The 24,649-nt window shown below is 28.2% G+C and overlaps 1 protein-coding gene across 2 annotated transcripts in view; it reads right to left on the bottom strand.

Annotated features, from left to right (window-relative positions):
• Window positions 1–24,143, bottom strand: part of LOC129974815 (retinaldehyde-binding protein 1-like) — a 44,155-nt gene extending 20,012 nt beyond the window's left edge. Inside the window, exons 1-2 of one of the 2 annotated variants that reach the window (XM_056087575.1) lie at window positions 24,020–24,143; window positions 851–1,045 (exon numbers count right to left, since the gene is read on the bottom strand). In XM_056087575.1, the coding sequence (XP_055943550.1) occupies window positions 851–986 (136 nt within the window). In that variant the 5' untranslated portion in view covers window positions 987–1,045; window positions 24,020–24,143. Of the gene's footprint in view, window positions 1–850; window positions 1,046–1,148; window positions 1,264–24,019 lie in introns of those variants that run through there. The other variant, XM_056087574.1, reaches the window with a different exon arrangement.
• Between the last annotated feature and the right edge of the window lie 506 nt (window positions 24,144–24,649).

The following is a 24,649-nucleotide window of genomic DNA, read 5'->3' as shown; positions in this document are numbered from 1 at the left end:
TTACCACATTTCACCCATCTAACTTAAAGCGGTTTTTCTGTGACGTTTCCGAAAAAAGTGTTATTAGAATTCACGCAAGTATAAAGCAAGAAGATTCTTCAACATCTGCAGTTTGAATTTTTGTATGATTACAATACTTCGTACACAAATAAAGAATGAAAAAAACTGGAAACAATGCGTTTATAAAAATGATATCCATTTCGACCATCAGATATTTTATAGTGATTGAAAACATATGGAACAAATGCGCATTTCTCTCAAAGCGACACTACCGACTGCTGATCAGACCATCCGTTTTCATACGTACACATCAAAATTTCCACGCGAACGAAGTCGCGGGTAATAGCTAGTATTTCATAAATCAATTAATATCTCATAAGTCAATAATCTCGGGGAACAAACTCGTAGCGAAAGGCGGCTATTATTACATATTATTGGGTAAATATATACGGCATAAAAATGGAGTTGAATATATACATATTTACCCAAGTATTTTATGCTAAATGTTATAGTTCTGTCTCGTAGAGAGTTAACAGACAAACATACCTTTTTATTCTTATTAGAGTTTATATATTATTGAATTTTGAACTAAAAAATAATTATTTTGAAAACTTTTATCTTTTAATGAAATGAAATGCTAAAATTGTACCGAATTCATCGGAAAACTATCAAATTTATAACGCAATAATCGTTGAAATAGATAATTCTCTCTCTCTCTCTCACACACACACATACACACAAATACAAACACACAGAGAGAGAGAGAGAGAGTAGAATTAACCAAATATGCCAATATTGAAGAAATTAAATCCAATTTTTATGAAAGAATGACTTGAAAGAATGAACTGACTTGACAACATCTCTTTGAATTTTCTTAATTCTTCAGTTCGTTGTTCTGGCACTTCATTGAGTTCTTTCTTGGCTTTTTCTAGAAAACATTCTGGAAGGTGAGACATTTCCAGAGGATAACGCTCCATTTGGCTCATTTCTTTTTCAACAACTGTTTCAAATGCTCTCTTTCCTTTAAGTTTATGGTTTGCAATCCCTTTTATAAAAGAAATAAAAGCTGCTGCTAATATTCAAAGGATAAATTTATCAATTTTTTTTAAAAAAAAGATAATACTTCATAAAGATAGGGTATGATTTACTTTGGAAACATTTTGCATTTTCAGTTTGCTTGATAAGCAGCAAATCAACTTTAATCACGTTTCTTTCTTCCATGCATTATCACAGTCGCCTTGGCGATGGAAGTAATTTAATAAAACATGAATGCAGCTTTATTATCAATCTGTTGGATGGATGTGTTTAAAGATTACTGTTTTGCTCTGTTTATTACATTAGATCTCGATATCCAAGTGTTTTCCTGTAATTAAAAATATTACTTTTATATTTGCATTGTATTTTATTGTTAATATTTAATAAAACAATAATCTCGGGAAACAAACGGGTCGCGAAAAGCGGCAAGTACTAAATATTATTGGGTAAATACATATGGCATGAACATTTAGCTGAATATATTATAATTTACCCAGTATTTTATTCTAAATGTCAGAGAATAGTATAGAGCTAACAGACAAACATTCCTTTTTATTATTGTTAAAGATAATCTATAATTGAATTTTTAACTAAAAAAATACTTATTTTTAAAGCTTCTATCTTGTGTGTATTGTTTCAGCTCACAATAGCTGAAGAAATCTATCTATCTATATATAAAACTCTACCGTACGTGGCACAGAAATGTATGCTATTACTTATTACCAAATGGTAAACCAAGGCACGAAATTCAAACTGCTTTCTTGAAATTTTTAAAAGTTCCCTTGAATTCAACGTTTCTTTCAGGTAGGTAATGAAGATGCAAAATATAGATAAAAATGCTCTGGACAGTGCCCGCCTTATTACCGGGAAAAATCCATTCAATCAGAAGAAGAAAGTAGATGTAATAGAAATCAAGAAATAAGCCTCAAACAAAAAGCTTAATCGAGCACAAAAATAGGCTTAATCGGCGTCAGATGGATAATCGCTATAATTTAGCTATGGCGATTGTGATGATCTGATTATGTCAGATGTTCTGTTGAAAGCTGAGGAAGAAGTATTATATTTAATATCTTCAAGTTTTCAAAATGAGTTACAAAATAAAGGGAGTTACAATATACAGAAGTTTAAATGATAGATGAACTGGATATGTATATTTTTAGTAGCGTTATGATGTTATAGGATTACTTCCATTAGAAATGATCATGTAAACAATAAATATAACTTAAATAAGGTAATTAAAATAACAAATTAAAATAACAATCTATTTATCTGAAAGGAAATTTTACCAAAATTACCTGCGAGACTGTTAATACAAAATATAATTAAATTCTTTTTTCAACTGGAGTCTTTTATATTATTCCGATGGAAACACAACTGGTTTAAAATACCGAAATAATTTTCTCTTCGTAAAACAAGAAAATTAATTATATTAACATCAAAAGGTTATATCAGGTGTCGAATGCTTAAAATGGAACAAAAATCACATTTATCTTAAAATAAAAGTTTGGAGCCTCATGAAAGATGAACTGTTTTGGTGCATTTTTCATTAAGTCGTATTCTGAGAATTAAAACAATCGGAAATATTTCCATTCACAATACACATTTTAAAATTTTAGCTGTTTGCTACCATTTTAATGTATTTTTAGGAGTAATTAATATTAAAAAATATTAGTAATAATAATAGGAAAATTATTAGTAATAATACTAATGGTTATTAATAATAGTAAAAACGATAATAACAACAACAATATATAGTAATTAATAATGTTAAAATATTAAATAGGAATATCGACAATATTAAAATTACTTCAATGAAACTCAATGGGAGTATTTAGTTAAAAATTCATGATATTTAGAAACTTTTACTTTTTTTTTTATTTTAAGTACAAATAATACAAAATTATGTAGTTATTACTAGAATTAATTCGTACCATTAGACCAGTAACTTCTACCATACTATTGGCGCAGCATGGCCAAATATGGCCCTTGCGCCAAAAAAATCACAAACTAACTAACTAACTAACTAACTAGAATTAATTAGATGTAACCTTTTTTACAATGAAATCAGACATTTTAATCATACAATTTCAAAACATTATATCAAATTATTTTATGGTATAAAGAATTGCTATTTATAGGGAGTACAATTAGTGATATAATAAACTTCACTTATTAATTTAAAATCATTTACAAAATGGGGTAAAAATATTCCAAAAAAAAAAAGAACTGCAACTCACAAAGCATGATACATTAAGAAAATGGAACATACATGATAAAACTTAAACAAACGTTTTAATGTTTGAAATTTTGAAATTTGTAATTCGAAATTTTCATTAACTTTGCATTAAAAACATTCAATAGATATGACTGTATATGGTGATGGGAAAGAATATCCGTATTTGTATCTGAAAAGAAAAGTAGTCAACATTTCAAAATTTCATGAACTTTTAGCTAAAAACACTATTGAATGTGAGTTTTCTGTTTTTTAACTCTTAGTAATAATAGATAAAAGGATTTATCATAATAAAAAAAAACAAAATAAATGAAAAATAGAATTATCTTGTTGTTGTGGCTTATCGCACCTGGTCGACAGTGACATCAAACCAAGTCCATGAGCCCGAACGCCAAGAGCTAGGTCAAGGACCTAGAAGCACCAAAGGCCGAAGTCTGACTTTGCCTCACGCATGCATTGCATTTAGCTGAGCGTAATGGAATGGACTGCACGCCTTGGGTGACCCTACCAGGAGAATACTCTCCCGACTAGGGATTGCAATATCGGACTAAAAGCTCAATACCGGTATTCGGTATTTTTTAGATCTTAATACCGGGATACCGGTTTTAATACCGGTAGTAGAAATTTTGGAAAATGAAAGAAAACTCAGGTGTTTCTTTGTTTTATTTACCAGTTTTATCAGAGGGTGTAAATATCACAAAAAATAATTTGAAACTTATAAATTATAACAATATATAAAGAATCACAAAAAAAGTAAAGGAACATTTTATTTATTATAAGTGTAAGTATCACTATTCAGTCTGTGGTACTATTATAAATTTTTGAAATGTGTTCTTAAAAAACAAATGCATCCATTGTACTGTCACTAAGTCTGGAACATAATTTAGTGCAAAAATTACCAGCTGCCGAAAACGTTCGTTCGGCATCTACGCTAATTGGTGTTACTGTTAGCAATGCGTGATATACTTGTTCCAAATATTTACCCCTAAATCCCTCATCTTCTAATAAATCGATTTCCCGTCGGATGGTTTTGGATATAGCTGATTTCTGTATTGTATTTTGATTCGTGAAATTTTTTTTTATTTATCGCTAATTCTAATTTTTGTTCAAGGGACAATTCCTTTTCATTATCGACATTAGTGTCATCATAATCTTCAATAACTGTACCAAATTCTTCTGAATGTAAATAGGTTTGTGGTAAAAAATTTCAAGAAAATTTCCTATAAACTTGATCAGATTTGAATTGGTTAGTCTATTTTCTTCTTTTTCATTTTCATTTTTATAATCATTATAATTATGTAAATACCGTAAGACATTTTCAATTTCGGTATGACTTTTTTCTGTGCGATTTTTCAATGTAATATATAATTCTTCAAATAGTGATGTGTGCTGTTCTTTCTGACAGCATTTTATTTTAATTCAAAATTTCGTATTTATATGTATAGCCAAAAGTGATTTAAAAGGTTTCAGGAGAAGCAGAAAACGGGGAATTAAAATATTCCTGAAAAAATTTAACAACATATAAAAAAGAAACATTTTAATATAAAAACAATCATCATTATTTTGTAAAAAAATAATTACAAATTTTCAGAACAGAAATTTTTTATTTATTCTTCATAATTTAATGTTTATGCCCCTTACATTAAATAAAAATTGCTCTGAAATATTACTGTGCATTAGTACCTTTTTCCTTCTGTATTACTAATTATCTGTAATGTTTACGTCTCATAAAACCGCGAGTCTTCATTGTTAAAATTAAACATCTTTCCTCTCACCCCTATTTTGTCGAATTAAACCCATCCTAACGCATGAACAAAAGCGCGGAGGATTTTACAATCCGTTGTCAAACAGTATTTTATCACTTCTCTTGATTGTACAATGCAACTTTGTATTCACAGTCTAATTAATTTCGCCCGTTAGGGAGACATGAAAACAAAAACGTATACTATTTTGCTATGTTGGTGATTCCTGAACATATAGTGGAGACAATTAAAAAAATTTCTAGTAAATATCGAAAAGAGGGTATTTAAACTTGTGAATACCGGTATTACAAAATTGTACAAATGGCTCAAAATACCGGTATTCGGTATCCCGGTATATCGGTACTGCAATCTCTACTGCCGACGTACTTCGCCCATTTCGCCCAGGAACACTCCCCCGCCGCGATGAGTCTGCAATGCAGAACTTTAGGGGAGAAATAGAATTATTAAAAACTTAAATAAGCTCACTGTGAAAAATTCAGGCAATATTATGACAATTTTTAAATTATATATATTTTTTAAACCTATGAAAAACCTTTAGCAAACCAGTAGAATCTAAAAATTCGAGCGTCAATAAACATTAAATTTATCCAAAAATTTGAATTAAAGAAATTTAGATATGAAAAAGAGATATAAAAAAAGAAATATATAATTTAAAAAAAAGATAATTAAATTTTTATTTTTAATGTTAAACAGTTTTGGTCAATAATACATAATTAATAAATAAACTTAGTATTTTAAATAAGTAAGACAGCAATAATCATAAGAAAATTTTTATAATTGATTCTAAAAATATATTTGAAACATAAAAATAATTTTAATATATTAAATTGCAATAATTGTACTTAAATTTTTCATGATAATTTTAATAAATAAAGAAGTCATTTCAAAGTAGAAATTCTGGGCAGAAATTTGAATATAGCAATTACAGAATAACACATACGAATAAACTGTGCAAATTTATATTTGTGGTATTCAAATGCATAAAAATTGAAAAACTTCTATTGTCTTTTTTGACGGAATTTATTAAGAGTTTTAAAACTTATTCACTTACTTTCTCTGAAGTGCAGAGGATATTCATCAAATGTTTAGAGTGGCAGAAGGAGTATTACAGGAAATAACGAAAGTAATAAATTACATCAATACACATATAGACTCAATAAAGACACAAAAGAAAGATCTTAAAGACGAATTAAAGTTAATATTTTCTTTTGTTCACAAAGCAACGTTCGACTCAAAGTCAGAAGGCAATTAAAGTAATATTCATAAAAAGCTATCATTTCAACTTTTATACATGCATAATAACTCAAGGAAGAAGGCACTTTACAGGGAAGAAGGCTTCTAATTCTCATTTCTCCTTAACGATTATTCCATTATTAAATACAATACTGCATTTTAGCTAACATGATGTATTAAAACATAGAAGGATACGAATATGCATGCAAATAAAGGTTTTCTTATAAGTATACGTTAATACAATTAATTGACAACATATCTTATGCTTATAAAAACTCAAACCCTTTATTAATATATTTGCAGGTATTTCAATAGATAATTAGTATCTTATATAAAATAAACTATTTTGATTCAGAAAAGGATGCCGAATATTAATATGCTTAAAACGAGAATGAAAAACATGATTTTTCAGACATCTGAGTGATGACCGATTGCCTGTAAAATCATAGTTTTTCATATAGAAATCTCTTAATAAGGGAGCTCACTTTAAAATCTTCGCGATTGAGTTGCATTTTTTAGCAGCTTCGACGAGAAGTATTTATTCAAATTCGGAGGCTGACAAAAATACTGTTTATCGTTTTCTGATACATTACATTTGTTGCGCAGTGCAAAATGGACTTCACTTTTTTTCAAATGCATTTTTTCAAAGATTTTAATTTTATCTCTTTTGCCATCACGAAAAATGTTTCAAAACTGTCTTTAACCAATCTTAAAATAGGCCTGAAAACAACAGTAGGTTTCAGAACTGGGCATCAACACTAATGGATGAAACTTCAAAACTTTATCTCTCCAAATTCATCAGGTAGTCCAGGGATACCATCATTAAACTTTGTCATCGGTTGATTACAGGCTGATGAAATGGATACGATTTCGAGCTGAGGTTTTCTTAATTGTAGTAGTTTTAATAGAAAACTTTCAAATTCTTCCTCATCAGGTATAGAAACTTAAGATAGATCCATCTAGGGGGAAACAAACACCCAATGATTGACTCTTTTCATAACAGTCCATTGCTTTTTTTTAAAGCATGAATGTTGAAGACAATTGTAAGATGAGATGGGAAATAAACCCTCCAAGGAAGTATTCGATCTGACAAAAACATTAGACACAGTCAAACTCAAGGTAGAATGCTGTATAAGAATGAGGAAATGTGATGACTTGCATATGCTTTGTGATATGATTTCTTCTTTAATTTTTTTAATTGTTTTAGACCTCCTTGTATCCAAAAAGCGAGTTTTTTAGAAAATGTCTGTATATCCCAAAGAAAACTCGGAAACGCTTTGAGCTAGTTGGGTGAGATTTTGTATACGGTCTTTACATTAAATTTGTATAGTTCTAACACAACCAAATTCATTCAGAGGAAGTTTGCCTGTTCAACAGTTCGAATATAATCTAACTCAAAAATTGAAAACGAAGAGAGCTAGGTGGATAAAATTTACTATTTGCAATGTAGACACATATCGCCAATGGCATACAAAGGCAAAGGCAGGTTAATACGCCAATGGCATGCAAAGCAATCTCTGGGAGAACACCTTTATTAAAAAGCATGCGAGAAAGTTTTGGGGAGACCATTCCCTCTGAATTACTGCTTCAGGTCAAAGCTTTCCCCTTGCAATGGGATGCAATATTTTAGCGTTATCATTATCCATCATCAGCCCAATCATTTCGGCAGTTTTGTCATGAAAGATGCGATGCAGCCCTTGTGTCGTCCTCGTCATCTGACCGTAGTACAAAATGACGAGATCCATCCCGAAATAGCCCAAGTGGTGCTTTCAAATGGGAAGTTAATATAACTAAACTAAACTTTAAATCAAGCAAAATAAAATTAGAATGACAGAGGATATTTAAATAATTTCTTAATAACAAATTCAAGTTACATGAAAAATTTTGATGACAGACGAATTCGAATTATAAATTTTACATTTTAGAAATTTCGCTGTTTCTTTCATGAAATCTTATGAGTGTTTAAATGTTTCATTTTAAAACATTTATGAAAGCATATCATCATAAATTTGATTATAGCACGTTTCTTTATTAATCGTAATTATTCTATAATGTCATAATTGTAGATAAGAAGCCAAAGCGTATTTAATGATAAATAAGATAAGTAAATATTACAATTTTCAAATTCATAAATGCAGCAAATATGTATTCTCACGCTCCTTCCAATGTATGCTGAGTAGTAGAAAAATGACCTTCTTCATGCACGACTTTTCAGATCTGCGCATTAGATGTATCGTAAATATTTCGAAAATTAAAATTTTGGTCAACTTGATGACTAAATTTTTTTTCAAATCAATAAAAAATTATCTGTTGAGAAATCAACAGATAATTTCAAGAAGTAGAAAATAAATTAAAAATAAGTTGAACTTCTCATTTAATATACCGAAGCATAATAACCATTTCGGATTGATTGGCCTATTTTTATCTTATTTTTAAAAATGCAAGTATACTCTTAATAATATTAATGATAATGTATGCGCATGTAATACTATCGCAAAATGTGCATGTATACATTGTGCCTCTCTCCTAAAAGCTTTTATTTCTCTAAATATTACATTTAGATATGTACTTTCAATTGCAAAGTTTCTTTAAGTAGGATAAGTTGAAGATGTTGATTTTTTTTATACTCTGTCATAAAGAAAAAGTGTCAAAGACAAAAATGTTTTTCTTACATTCGTCTATGTGTACTAAGTTTCAATTTTTTATCTATAAAATTAGATTGCTGATTGTACCCGTTTATAGTGTCATATTAAAAAAAAAAAGAAAAAGAAAAAGAAAGGAAATTCTTAATTGAAATATAACATACCTATTTCTGCGCTTTAAATATGGAACGTACTATACATCTGTAAAAATAATAAACTCTACTTGGTAAGTCTAAAATATGTCATAAATATAAATTATTACAAAAATAAGAATGTTAAGGAAAACCGCTATCGCAAACGACCATCATAATATCTCAAGATCATCTACAAAACATCCCGACATGAGGAAATCTACAACAGAATTTAGAATTAAGTACTTTTAAATTCGCAAGAAAATGTAATTATCAGATTCATTTTATGTATTTTGGCATAAAATTGAAATAAATGTCAACGTTAATGCAACAAAGCGAATTTCTTCTTTCTATCAATCCAAAGATAATAATAGATATTTGAAAAAGTTTTTTTTTTTTTTTTTTTTTTTTTTTTTAATAATTTTAACTTTTATAACTGATTTTTGAATAACTTTCAGCAATGGTTTCTATCATTTTGCTATCTAAGTAATTTTATGTGAAAAAAAAACGACTTTTTAAAGTAATATCTTTTTACTAAAGTACTAAAAAAATTCTTATTTATATGAATGCTAGTTCTTATGGAGAAACGTATTATACAAACTAGATTACTTTCTAGCTAATTGTAGATCAAAGCAGTAAAAATAGAAATAGTAAGCTATTCCATAAATTACCACTTTCACCTCTCTTCTATATCCACTTATCATTTTTCTTTCATCCACTTTCTATTTTTCGATAGTTTCATCAAGAAAAAAAAATTATCTCTGGCCTTTGGAGTAGTTGGTTTAAATTTAAAAGTAAAACTTTTGATAAGAACTAAAGTTATAAAAGGAGACTAACATTCTTTCTTTAGAAAGTTAGGAGTGTTCTCTATTTTTTTTTTTTTTCGCACACAAGGAACCTTTCTTTTAGACATATGACATTATTATCGTAACTATTAATACTAAGAAGATATATTTCAGTATATAAATCCTCAATAATAATTTTTTCTAAGGAAATAGATTCAACAGAAGGGAAATGGCAAGCGTAATGTGCCTTGAAAAGAATTGTCTTCTAAGAAATATATATTTGCATTTTGATAACATTAATCAAATTTTTGGAATATTAATCTAAAACTAAAGCTAAAATTAATTTTACACTAAACTTTTTCTCATACTTTTTCTCACTTTTGTTTTTTCCATTACAGATGCAATATTCAAGATATACCTTTAACATATAGTACCTTTCCTATACAGATGTGATATTTAAGAATTTGTATCATGTTTACCGACAAAATGAGTTGAAATTTGAATCGCAGAATTCGTTACTAATTTGGCCTTTTTTGCGTTCTTTGTAATTATTTCGTGTTGTATGTAAAAAAAAAAATTGTAATTAAGAAAAGATGTTGCATTTGGCCCAATTAATAGATTTGGGCTAAAATTTTAGTCGTCTTTCTTCTCTAAAAAAAATGTTAAAATATGAATAGACACTTTTGGGGCACTCAATATTTATACTAATTTTTTGAGTTTAAATATTAAAAAGTTAAAATCCCATACATCTTTTTGAGTTTTTAAAGCTTGAATTTATATGAATATAAGTTCAGTTGTAAATTAGGAATAAAACAAACAAAGCACCTACATGATTTTTAAAAAATATTCTTTAACGTCAGTAAGTTAATACGTACAAATTATTATAAGCAATGAAAGACAAATAATTTAAGAAATAATAACCTAGCTAAAAATTAATTGTCCAGATTAAATTTAAATTATAGAACATTTTAATTCTTCAAATGAAAAAGATAGAAACAAATAAATTTATTAATCATTCAATAAATTGTTCAAAAATTCTAATTTTTCCCTTAAATTTAAATTATTTTAGATGAAACTTTAGAAAAGGGAATAATACCTAAGGAATAATACCTAAAAGGAATAATACCAAAGGTATAAATACCTAACTGTTTAGGTATTATTATCTAATTGGTAATAATACCTAAACAATACCAATTTGACAAAATTAAATATTTTGCAGTAAAATAACTGATCTCTAAAAAAGTTAAATGATTAAATTTCATTGAAAATTAATGAAGTAAATATAAATAAAAGCGGTTTAATGTAAATTTAATACAAAATATTTTTTGTATAAGTTAATATCAAGTGAATATTTCCGAATTTTGATTACCTAAACATTTTTAAAGCAGTATAGTGATAGAGCAGTAATTTTAATTATAAAACAGCAGAGTTTTTTGTAGTCTCTACATCTTCAAGATAATTTAAAATTTTAAGAAATGCAATTTAAATGAGCGGAATAAAACAACAACAAAAAATAGCATATTAAGTAGTGCTATTGATCAAATTGAAGAATCTGATACTTAAAATTTGACAAGTAAATGCCAGTAGTTTTTTTTTACCTGATATGACCATTTGAATGGATGCTACGTCGAAGTACTTAATAGAAAATTTTTGTACACAAAACAGATAATTATGATTTAAAAAAAATCTAGGAAGTTGTATTTATAATTTTTTTGTTTATACTCTAATAATTCAAAGCTGAATATAATTTTATATCCAAATAACGATTTCTAACTAATGATTAACAGGCATTCAAGAAGTTCTACTTCAGCACTCACAAGCTGAGATCTTAAATACAGAACTTGGACTTAAGTTTCTAAAATTCTGATGAGTAGTACAATAAACTTGATCTTTAAACAAAAATAGTTTACATATCATTTAAATGCTTAAAAAAAAGTGCTTTATTTGAACAATGTAGTTGGCTTAGTTAGAAAATATGCAAATTATTAGAAATTATATACTAGAAAGTTTCGAGAAGACATTCTCTCTGTTTTACTTTCATTCCAAAACATATATATTTAATAGGGAACTACTTTTTCCCCTTATCAATGTCACATAGATTTCATGAAAGGGTGCATTGCACGTGTGTTTCTTTTATAGAATTTAATTTTTTTACTAACCACAATTTTAAATGCTGGTTATCGCCATGCATTGAATCGAAACTTCCATTTTTATCCTTTTTTAAATAAGTCAAGAATAAACTTGTTCTTCTTTGCAGGCAAGTTTCCTCCAACTGTGCATGTTATTTACGATCTTGAATCAATTCACCAGTTTTAATAATTGCTTTCGTTAACAGGAAAAATAATGAGACATTGTCTTGTCTGACAATTATCAATGTATCAATGCAACATCTAAGAATTTCATTTGATTTTTTTCGGTAATTATTTTTTTCATCGTTTCTTTCAATTCCTTTTTAACGAAAAAATGGTTAAATATCCTCTATTATTCGAATTATTTACTTAATCTCTACTTATCTTTACTTATAATAAAAATGAATGTGTGTATGTCTGTATGAGTGTTTGCACTCTACCGGCTAGATCGTTTAACCTAGAGAAATGAAGCTTGACTCAGACACGTGAGTTATAATTTTAAATAATTAAAAATGAAGGGAAATTTAGGTGTTTTTCTGCAATAACATCCGAAATATTATTTACAAGAATAAAATAAATGTAAAAAAATGGCTTTCCATCATCTTAAAATTCAAAAAATTATCTTTAATAATGCTAATATTTAAACGAAAAAATTATTTCACACGCACACACACACGCTCGCGCGCATACACACTTATCATTATTATTAGAAGAGATGATAAATAAATAAATATTCATTATTTAACTGACTGCCAAAAGACTCGAATTTGAAAAAAATCTATTTGGTTGCTTGGATTTCTATAACGAACACACAAACTATTTGAAGTGTTTTTTTTAAACATATACGGAAACATTACTAGAGGCAAAACGGAGCCCTTTAATTAACTGATAAAAAAAAGTAATACCATTTTGTTGCAGAGAATGAATGAGCTTGCAAACTTGTACAATAACAACATGATTAGATTTCCTGGACATTGACATCCCCTGACATTGAGATGCCTTTTTTCGAAATTAATTTTTGAACTCTTTGTCGAATGACACGAACCGGGAAAAGATTTAAAATTGAGGTAAATTCATATAAAGAAAACTCTATAACACATAATTAGGGAATTTAGTTTTATTTAGTTTTAAAACAAATATGGAAGTTTAGAAAGTATTTCTCAGAATAATAAATCCCTGCTAATAATGGAGGAAAATGTACATCAATGTGAATGTATGTACACTGATGCTTTGCACAAGGAACCATTTGATCTATAGCCGCTAAATTCAGCATGGATATACTCTGGAGTATGTAAATATATATTTCGGAGCGATTTCGTATGAAATTTTAATGAGAAAAATAAATTAAAAAATGAAGCAAGATTTTGGCGTTTTCCCATGATAATTTCCAAAAATATTAATGCACAAAAATAAATTTTATATCACCTTAAAATTTTAAAAAATTGTTCATTTAATAATAAACGTTTAACTGTCATATCAATTGTTCCTATATTCTGACAGATTTTTAAAAAATTTGGATAAATTTATTTGTAGTAAAACAAAATTCAAATCCTTTCGTCATTTTATCCACGTGATTTTATTACATTGTTTAAAATTAAAGTGGCAGAATTTTTTGTTTTTTGAATTAGCACAGTTTATATAGAGATAGAAAAGAAAAAATACAATACTGCGAAAGAAAATAAACAGAATCATACAATTGTGTTTCTAATAGCAGTGTGATGCCATGGAATTTTACGCTATTAGGATGCTTCAAATATGCAAAAAATAGAGCTTGTGCAAGGAGTCTATTAAAATAATACACATGCTCACATGTTATTTATCAACTATACCACGCCTATCTTATTTGGATATCGGCTGCACCATTCACAAGAAATCAGAGCACAGGATTAAAATGAGGGCCATCACTTAGGCAATTCATTTTATTTTATAAATCTAACTTAATCGGGTTGACACGAATGTTACAATTTAATAATAATATTTTATGGTATGTAATTAGTTCAAGATGAATTTTTTTTAAAGAGCTTTTTTGAAAATAGCTTTAAAATATTTATATTTTTGGAATTTTTGTATATAATATAAACTGAGAAATCATCTATCAAATTAAAAAAATACCAGTTAACTGCCAAAAGTATATTTAATTCAGTGGCTCAGATTCCTATTCGAATTGTAAACTTTGTAGTATAGTAAAGACAATCTATACTTGTGCATTAACAGCATACTATTGACAAGCGATAGTTTCGAAGGAATGTATTAGTGGGTGACATGTGTCTATGAATCGCTGGCATACACTAGTACACAAGCATCACCAAACCGAATATGCATGTTGGAAATAGTTTATTTTTAACTGACTGGAATCAAAGTTTGATACAAAAATACAATCATAGTCACTAGATCATGTACCCCATTTCATTTATAAAAGTGTGTATTTTTGAGTTATTGTATAGACAAACATGCGAAAACGCAGACCGACAAACAGATTTGTTTCAAAATATACACTTTAGATGTACAGACAAAAATATACACTTTAGATGTAAAAACTGTGAATGAAATGACTTGCATCTAAGTGTTTGAGTGCTTTCATTTTCGCATTGATATGCTTGTAAAAGAAATCTGCACACTTTGTGCAGAGACCGTATATCAAAATTCTAATTCAAACCATTTTTGAGCTGTCATGTTCACAGGCAGACACTGTTCCAAAAACGCATTCTTCGGACTCGGGGAAATCTAAAATGTGGAGTAATTTAATAAATACGTGGAGTAATATAATATTTTCTCTTTGAGTACTTCGTATAAAAGAAAGGGGAGAAAGGATTATTGGAATTTTTTGTGTAGACACCCTCCTACAAATTCTTTCTTTTAAATCTGTGAAGCATTTATTTCACTTCTTGACTAGGTTCATCCTATTCCAGATTTTATTGTTTATTCTACCCAAATAAGCATGTAAAAGTTACCTCAAATAATGATGAGTGTCAAATGGACTTTTCTGTCTTTTACAGAGTGAATTGTAATAGAAGAGTTGGGCTTTGGATAGCTCCGAACAAAATTATGATTTTTGCATGTATATTTATAACACGAAAACTTTTTAATATCTATACTTAATGCTAATAAAAATGAATGCGTGTATGTTATTGTATGCTGACACTCTACAGGATAAACTTTAAAACTTAAAACTACAAAACTTGGTAAACCCAAAATTAAGAATAAATATCAATTATTTAAAATTTCAAATGAATCTTCCCAATGTGTCCCAACACCTAAAATATATTCGGACCAAATTTGTTATCTACATCAAACAATTGAACCGCACGATCACATAAAGCCACACATTTTCTTTGTTATTGGCAGAGATGGTTTAAACGATTTTCATCCTCGTTGACTACTTCATTTACTATTTTAGTTTTTTAAAATTTATTCTTCGGAGAGTTTTTAATAAGGAATGTCATTAAGTATTTTATCGTTTCAATATGGAAATATGTAGGAAATGTTCTTAACTAAACAGAGGATAAAAAATATACTATTCATTTATCCAGCATTATATACATTATAAAAAATTATTAACATAACTATCAATTCTTGTAATACTTTTCCTTGTTTTCAAGGACTACATTCTTATTTTATTATCGTCATTTTATAGAGGTTTCGTTCATTCGAAACTTCTGCGAAACAGATTCCTCCTTTGAGTGATTTAACGAAATAATCAAATAAATATATATTACTATTTTATTTGCTAAATGTACAGCATTAAGTTTTCCTTATTCAATTTCCTCCAGCTGTCTACTAATACTGCTTTTTTGAAATTTGCTAGATTTGGTGACATAGCACTGCTTAGCATGAACAGTCACTTATTCGTGTGCAAATAATTCTCAAAAAATAGAAGATTCTTAAAAAGTTATTTTTTTCATTACTTACAAAAATATATTTATTCTTTAAGTTATAGATATCCAAAGTAAAATAAATAATCTCAAAAAAATGGGAATTTAATCGCATTTACAATGTATTTTAATTCTTAAAGAATGTTTAGAATTTTTTTTTATATTCATTGCAGCTTAATTAGCGGCTTTATAATATTGTCACTAACGTTTAAAGATTTAAAGATTTTTATTTAACTCTTATTTTTTTATAATTAATCAATAAGTTTAAGAGCATTAACAATATTTCGTTAAGCATATTTCAAATCTTTTTCCCACCATATTTTCTACCAATATTTATGCGCTTTAGTAAATGCTTTGTGTATAATTTTTTAAAATTATTATTATAAATATTATGAAAAATGAACTGAATTTCCCTCTGAAGTATCATCGCGTATATGAAATAAAACTTAATCTAAATCCAATACATGGACTGGTATTTAAGCTCCAAAAAATTAATTATTAATCAGGAATACTCAACGACAAAATTTCGGAACTTTAGAATATCAAGAAGCTAATTAGGAATGTAATACTGAGTTGTTGTTTTTATAAACGTAATACAAGCTAAGTTAAATCAAAACGGGGTAAAATAAATTTAATATGTGGTCACATAATTAATAATTGACAAACCAGGTTCAAATGTAGTTACTATTAGCATTGAGACAGCTCTATAAAACGAGTTTGTGAACGAGTAAAACGAGTTGTTTTGAAAACTAGAAGATTAATTATCTATCTTTGATACTTATTTGTGGGCAAAAGATCATCTGTATAGATTACATTCTGTCATTTCGCATGAAACATCATTTAAATGGTATTATAGACAATTAAACACATAATTTGCTTAATGAGTTAGTTGAAAAGTTTTTCATTGCTGAAAACATGCTAACGATTGCTAACAATTAACATACTCTTTTGCATCTGCATGTTTAAGAAGAAATTTTTTTTAAAAATACATCCCAAACAAGAAAGTTATTTCTTAGGGAAAAATCGATGTTTTCTGAAAAAAAAATTCTATATCGGAGCAAAAATGAAGAAATAATCTATAGCAATTACAAAATCTTTAGCTTTATCTACAAAAAAAAATTCTTTGATATAGATCCTATTGGCAGAAAATGATATTACAGTATCTTCACAATCTTAGCTGGCATTCAGAACATCGAACATATTGTGGATATATCGTTCAATATCTTGGGTTAATAGGAGAGCTAATTTTTTGCGAAATTATGAAACAGCTATTTTCAATTGATGGTTAAATAATCTCGATAAATGGTGCAAGTTTCAATAAAAAAAATGGTAAAAATGGAAAGAAATTCTGTTTGAAAACATCTATATTACTTATACTTCTTTCACACAGCATCACTTTTGAAAACAAAATAACTTGTCAAAGTCGAATAAATAAATAACATCTGTGAACATAAAAATGGAAAATACAATACAATTGTTAAAAATTGTACATAAATCTGGTATTTACAATTACTTAATGAAAATTTTTTCATTTACATAAAATCAAAAAAAAAAATTAATGCGAATGAAGCTTTATTGAAATCTTAGAAAACATCAAGATCGCAATGAATGGTGCCACCTATTTCAAGAAAGTGGAAGAGCAAGTTGTTTAATTATGTCAAAATATTATATTTTATGAATGAAATACATATTTATTAATATTTTAACTATAGTAACCACTATATAAATATATTAAAGATAGAAATCAGACATGAAAAGCCACGAATTAAAGACAACTTGCATAATATTGATATTTTTTAAAATTTGTATTTGCCAATAAGAAACCTAAAAGACCAACTTTAAAACACATTTCACAAAATCATAATATGATTGTTTTAAAGCGCCATTAATTATGAACTATTATATTATTATAATAGTGTTTTTTGACAAAGAGATATGAATTAACTACTGTTTCAATGAAGTAGCCTATTAATATAAGCTTTTACGAAATTTCATACTCGTAAATATTAGTGAAACTTTGTTATTAATTTTTTTAATGTCGAAATTTAAAAATACTGTATTTGGAGAATTCTTTGGCGCTGTTAATTAAAATATCTAAGATAAAACTGCTATTATTTGTAAATTAAAAATATCTGGGGGCACGTCAGTGCCCCCGCCAAGTCGAGCAAAAACAAGCGGCACGGCCGTACCATCCTTTTCTCGAAGCAATAGTAGTAGAAGTAGTACCGGAAAAAAAAAGAGGAAGACTACATACAAAAATAAGAAAAGGACTATCTACAAAAAGAAATGAAATGCCATCAAAAATATAACTTGTAAAAAAAACCAAGTCTCGCAACTCAGTTCTTCTATCGTAAAAAGTTGTGAGATCCATGTAATACCAAGTCGGTCAATTTATTCAGTCCCTACTTAAGGGTCCTTCTGTCTTAAGTTATTACGTAATTAGCTAACCTAACAACATCTTATAGTGACCATATCAATATTAAAAATATTTTTATGGTTTAAATAAATAGATTGACTTGGCCATCGCACTAAACAATCTAATTTAATATAATATGTTAATGTAATCTAATTTAATGTAAAGATACATTGTGTTTTCATGCAATGGCCAAGTCAATCTATTTATTTTAACCATAAACGATTTTTAATATTGATATGGTCACTATAAGATGTTGTTAGGTTAGCTAATTACGTAATAACTTAAGACAGAAGGACCCTTAAGTAGGGACTGAATAAATTGACCGACTTGGTATTACATGGATCTCACAACTTTTTACGATAGAAGAACTGAGTTGCGAGACTTGGTTTTTTTTTACAAGTTATGTTTTTGATGGCATATTATTTTCCAAATAATAAAATATATAATTTTCCAAATAAGTCATCTATACATTAGAGTCAGAAAGGCTAATTGGGAACAAAGAATAAATGGAAATGGTGTTTTCAACATGCACTAGTGAAATCTTAAGGAGGTAGGAGTGATGCGCCTTCGGTAAGGCATGCTAGTTGAATTAGAATAACACTTATCCGATTGTTACAATGTTACTTCCTAAAATTTAGTTCCTTTAGTCACAACGGTGGGAATGATTTCCCCAAAACTCCCTCGCATGCACTCTCATAAAAGTATTATCCCCCTCCCCCCTCCGATAAAAGATTAAGGACCTTCGGTGAGACAGGGAAATCTTGCATGGCATTGGCGTACTATATTTGAAAAATATCAAGCTTATTTTTTTGGAAAATATTTCCTGGTATGCTGTTAACAGTATCCAAAAATTTAACTTCCGTTCTAGACACTTTTTTTTTCAAACTGATTGAAACAAAAATTTGAAAAAGAATTACAATTGCAGTTACAAAATCATGTACCAAATTTCATATATTTAAGTAACTGCATTTCTAAGTCATCGTGTTGACATACTTATGAAAGCACAGATTGACAGACGGTGAACTCCTTGCTGGGTTTGGTTCAAAATTTGATAGGTGTCTGCAGTATAAAGGTTAAATATTGAGTCATTTGTCATCTTGCCCTTTTCATTTTGTAAGTATCGTGTCAATTTATATTCGAAGAGCCGGATAGAAAGGACTTTCTATGAATGAATTTTGATCAAAATTTGATAGGAATCCCCAAATTTTGGTGTAAAGACAAGGAACTAAATTTCATTCAGTTATCTCAAAGCGTTTGTACAGTTACTTATGTCACAGACAGACAGACATAATGCCGAAAATGTGTTTTTCGAACTCGGTGAGGTGTGGAAACTGGATATTTGACAAAATCTCTCATTCGAATTTTTTGATGATTGTAATACTATGCGAGTCCTTCGTGTACGATAAAGTAAAAAAGTGAAACCAGAATTTTTCCAAATGTATTATTACACATTTCTTACAAGGGCTACTTCAAAGGTGAACTGCAAAGTCGTACACATTTTGGATCTGTAATATATGAAGGTTACAAATAAGATTCATGGCGCTACGTAAGATAATCAGAAGCTGACTTTTATAGTAATAAAACTTGCATTTTTCTAAAGCATTTGGAATAATTTACTATACCATAGGAAATAATATTAAATTTAGGAACGTGGTGACGTCCCTTCTCCTTAATGATGTTTATTATTTTATGCCAAATGAACAATTGGCATTGTTAAAGAACATTTTATACTTAATGACATACACATACCTTTCACGGATGAAAGTGGCTATCAATAACTATTTGCTATTGTTTGCCGGTATGGTAAAAAAAACACAGAAACTAAGGTTGAAAAAAATATCTGATGCCATAGAAGAAATCTGAAGCTTGTTACTGTGATTCTTTTTAATAAGAAATGGAGATAGAGGACAAATAGGAAATAACCTACCTCGAATTATCTACGTTGATTTTTCAATAAACATGTATATACTAATCAATTATATTGAAGGTACTATCGTTCGTATGGAGTACCGAAAATGTTGACCTGTTTTTAGTAAGTCAGATGTCTTGATGGAATGGATGGTGGCCATTTAACTATTTGATAGGCTATATAATATATTTATGGAAGATTTGAAGAGTGCAAATTTGACTAAATAAAAAGTTGTTTGGTTGGTTAATGATAGTTTAGAATTTCCGAGATTCGAATAATTCTATTCTACCTGATCTTACAGCTTAAATAGACTTTTTCAGGCAGCATAAATGTCCGAAAAAAATTGAGTGAAGGGTATGGTGGACTCTAAAAGGAATTTTTCCGAATAATTTACTAAATGTATGACATTTTTTATGCATATGTACTAAAATATAAATGCATCAAATATCTTTAAAAAACGATTTAAAATGAAATACTTATCTTTTTTTTAAAAAAATAAAAGCATAATTTTTAAAATTTTTTAATTTTGAATTTTTTTAAACATTTTTTTTTCCTGTATTATTAATTTTTTTAATAGTGCTCTATATAAATTTGATACAAAATCGTGTATAATTTTAAAATTGTAATTAAATCCTCAGAATTTTATGTTTTACTGAACTAAAATTGACTTTTAATCTTTAAAAAAAGCTCAAAAATAAAATGCATACACTGTGTTTCTTTAAAGTTTCACCTAAATCTTTTTTACCAATTTCATCTAACTTCCACAAAAATTAAGATATCCGGAACATTTCAAAGACATTTAAATCTAATTGAAATATTATTTTGTGAAAAGTAATTAAAATGTTCTTTTTTTTTTCTTTAGATACTTCAAATATTCATTTTATAATGCTAATTTAGTTGAATATAAACAAATATTTTAGTGATAAAGTAATAAAAATAAAATTTTACATTTTCGTATTTCAAAGTTCACTGTCTGCTTAAACAGAAAACTGGATATTCTACTTGAAATGAGAGCTTTACTTTCTATAATAAATTGTCCATTTCAAAATTTTATTGCCTTATTCATTTCAGTGTGCGTTTCCAAATATTTTTTTTTCTTTCTTGTATGTCATTAAATTTATTCATTTCTATTTTTAAGAATATTTATTTCACAAAAAAAATTGAGGGCAGAATGATTATAAATTATTCTAGATTGAAATTATTAAACTGTTGTTCTATAGTTCTTTTGTGATGTTCATGAAATAAAATATATATTCATAGAAATGCAGTACTTTGGGATAGTTTTGAAGCAATACGCAGTAGTTTTTCAATATATATTCTTGTGAAATTAATCAGCTCTTTACTGTAATCAGATGCCATAAAAGTATTCTTAATTAACCCATAATTTCTGGAGTAAGTAGAAGTACTTTTCTTTTTGCTTACTGGTGTTGATTTTTTAAAACTCATTTCAAACATCTACTCCTGCATCTTTCATTTGATTCCTATTTTTGGAGAAATGAAATCGACTGGCAAATGCGTAGAAACACGGAGTGTTACCACATTTCAAAATAGATAATAGACAAGTTAAGCCTAAATTATATATTTGCATCATTTGAATGAAATCGATGAACCTGAATCAAATCTGTGAATCTCAATCTAAATCTAAACTGTAAACAGAATTACTTTTCTTTAACACATATTCGCTTTCTGTCAAATAAATTTGAAATTTCACAAAATAATGAAAAAGAAAATGCTCTTTGAAAGTTTACTACAAATCAGATTTGTTTTTTATTAATTGACACTTTCTAGTCTTCAAATTAAAATATGTTGTTATAAATGCCATGGAATTCTGAAAAAAGATCTTTATAAATTCTCTAACAGATGGGGCCACGTATATTAAAAAAAATCCTTATCCTTCCTTAAAATATTTTATTAACTGAATACTAAAATTCTAAAAATAATTAAGTAATATTTTGTTTCGAAAAGAAGTAAAAGCATCAAATTTCGAAAATTTCTACTTAAGGAAAAAATGTTTAAAATATCTCATCTTCAGTAATATGAAACAAGTACAGCAAAATTAAAATATATACAAAAGGACATAATTTCAGAGTTATCTTTTTTTGTTTGCAATATATTGAAGGAATCAAATATTCAATGAATTTTTAACTATTCCATTTATTTAAGGATTAGTTAACCTCCATAAGAAAGAAAAAATAAAGTCATTAAGTTTAACATATTCTTCGTCATTGAATTTGTTTCATACTCCTTGCATACTTTGAAAGTACAATTATTGTATACATATATTTATGCATACGTCATCGTTGACATAATTGTAAAATGTACATTTCAAAGAAGTTATAATCGATTTTCTACATATATTTTCCACAACTATCAGTTTGATGAAGCTAAAAACATGCATTTTGAGATTTTTTTTAATTTTTAGCTAAATTAATATACTTTTGCTTGCATAATTATGGAAAAAAGATCAAAGTTAAAATTTTGAAGAGAATATATTTGATATAATTTTTTATTTAATTTATAATTTTGACATAATTTTTATTAAAATTCACCAAGATCTTTATATTGAATCAACAATAAAGAATATTTTGTTGCAGTATTATGAAAGCACACAAAAAAGAGTACTAAGTTCTTTCCTTTCGAACATATGCATCGCCATTCAAGGTTTTTGAAAACCTTCTACTCATTTTTAGCTGTTGAATTTCCTTATCAACTCGCTGATACTCAGAAACGAGGACAAGCAAAATACGAAATCAAAAGATAAAATTCATAATCAGCTATTGGTAGAGCAGAATTGTTGTGGAGATTTTTAGAGAATTCTTTTGTTGAAGCCATTTGAGAGTTTTTTATCACGTAAATCATGGATAAACTTAACCTTAAGCCAAAGGTTAGACCGTTTTCATTGACATCCTTTCTTGTGAGTCTTCGTGAGAAATAAAATACAAATATTCAAGATCTTTTCGCTGTGTATTACTCATTTGAAACTTGTCAATAAAGTTTTGCTTTTTATTCGGATTTCTTGTATGCTAGAAGGTTTAAATAATCCTTGAAATAATTTTGAATAATCTTGAGGAAAATTTATTCGATAAAACTTTGTGCTAATTGCTCTAATGAGATAGGAAATGCTTAGAATATGCAATCTATTGATAATTCAAAAATTTCAAAAGTTCATAAACTGATTCCAAATTCCCTCCGTTTAATCAAAATGCAAAAGAAATATTGAAAAAAGACTTTTTTTAATGAAGAAAAACGAATTTCAGTTATGCAGTTCATCAAAATACCAAATGAGCTTACTTTTCCTTTTATATCATTTGAACAGAAAAGGAAACCATTTCATCACACAAACAATATTTCATTCAGAACTGTTATTTCGTTTGATTGGATTTGACAATATTTGATTCAAGACAATGACGAGTCTGACTCGCGAATAGAATTACAAACTTTTTTTAATTTTAAAATCTACGATTAAGTAAAGGTATTAAATAATTTAAAGTCTAAGAAATGCTTCAATTTATTATATGTCCTTTATATTATTATAGGAATTAAAAAATAATAAATATCCTAAATAAGATGCGTCATCTAATTAAGAAGTTAAATAAATTCGTAGGTCAAGGAGTTAATAGCTTAGCCAGCTGCTGCTGTAACACAATAAATCAATCACACAGCATCATTAATAAAAGTCGCTCACTTGACTGAATGCTATTCATCGCAAAACGTGAGACTACGTTCGTAAAATTATTCCCTAACCCTCTAAAATTCTAACTTAAAAACACTTTAACTTCTCAGTTGTAACTGCTTCCCACACCTCAGTCGTGAAAATCACAGAATCAAAAAACAAATTAACCATGCGAATGTAATGGAAAATATGCCTTACTTTATTGCTAAATGGACTTTTCCACTTGAACTTCTACAGCTTCTTCCGAAATTTAAATTGCATCTAAAGAACTGCTTCAAATTTCACCTTAAACCTCTTTCACGCAATATTTTTTCTACTCAACTGACGCACCGATGATACATCATTTCTATTTTTTTTTCTCCCTCTGCTTCTAATCACCTCAAACTGAGTAGGAGTGCCCGGGCTCTTCGCACATCTAATTCGAGCATGCTCACATCTCTAAGAATATAATAAGTGTAATCGTAAGCTGCTGCTCAGGCAGTTTTTTAGTTTAGTTTTAATTATATCCCCATCCCATTTTAAAACAACTCAAGGCTTATTTTAGAACGGACCTCGTAATTTTGAACCGCGGTCAGATGTTGAGAACGACGCTTGAGCTGGCACACCAAACACGCGAAAGAACGTTTGGCCCCAATGGATTTGACGTGAGTCAAACATGCTCACACGATGGTTTTTCGGTGGGATCGAGTCTCGAACTCGAAACTCTCCAGTTCCAAAATCGGCATTTTACCACTAAACCACTGTGGCGACTAAATTACTCCCGAAAAGCAAAAATCCCCTTTCAGAACTATAAAAACGCCGAGAATTTGCTTTTTCATCCCCTTTCCA

Source organism: Argiope bruennichi, chromosome 7 (assembly GCF_947563725.1).
Source record: "Argiope bruennichi chromosome 7, qqArgBrue1.1, whole genome shotgun sequence".
NCBI lineage: Eukaryota > Metazoa > Arthropoda > Arachnida > Araneae > Araneidae > Argiope > Argiope bruennichi.
This window is presented reverse-complemented; position numbering and strand designations above follow the sequence as displayed.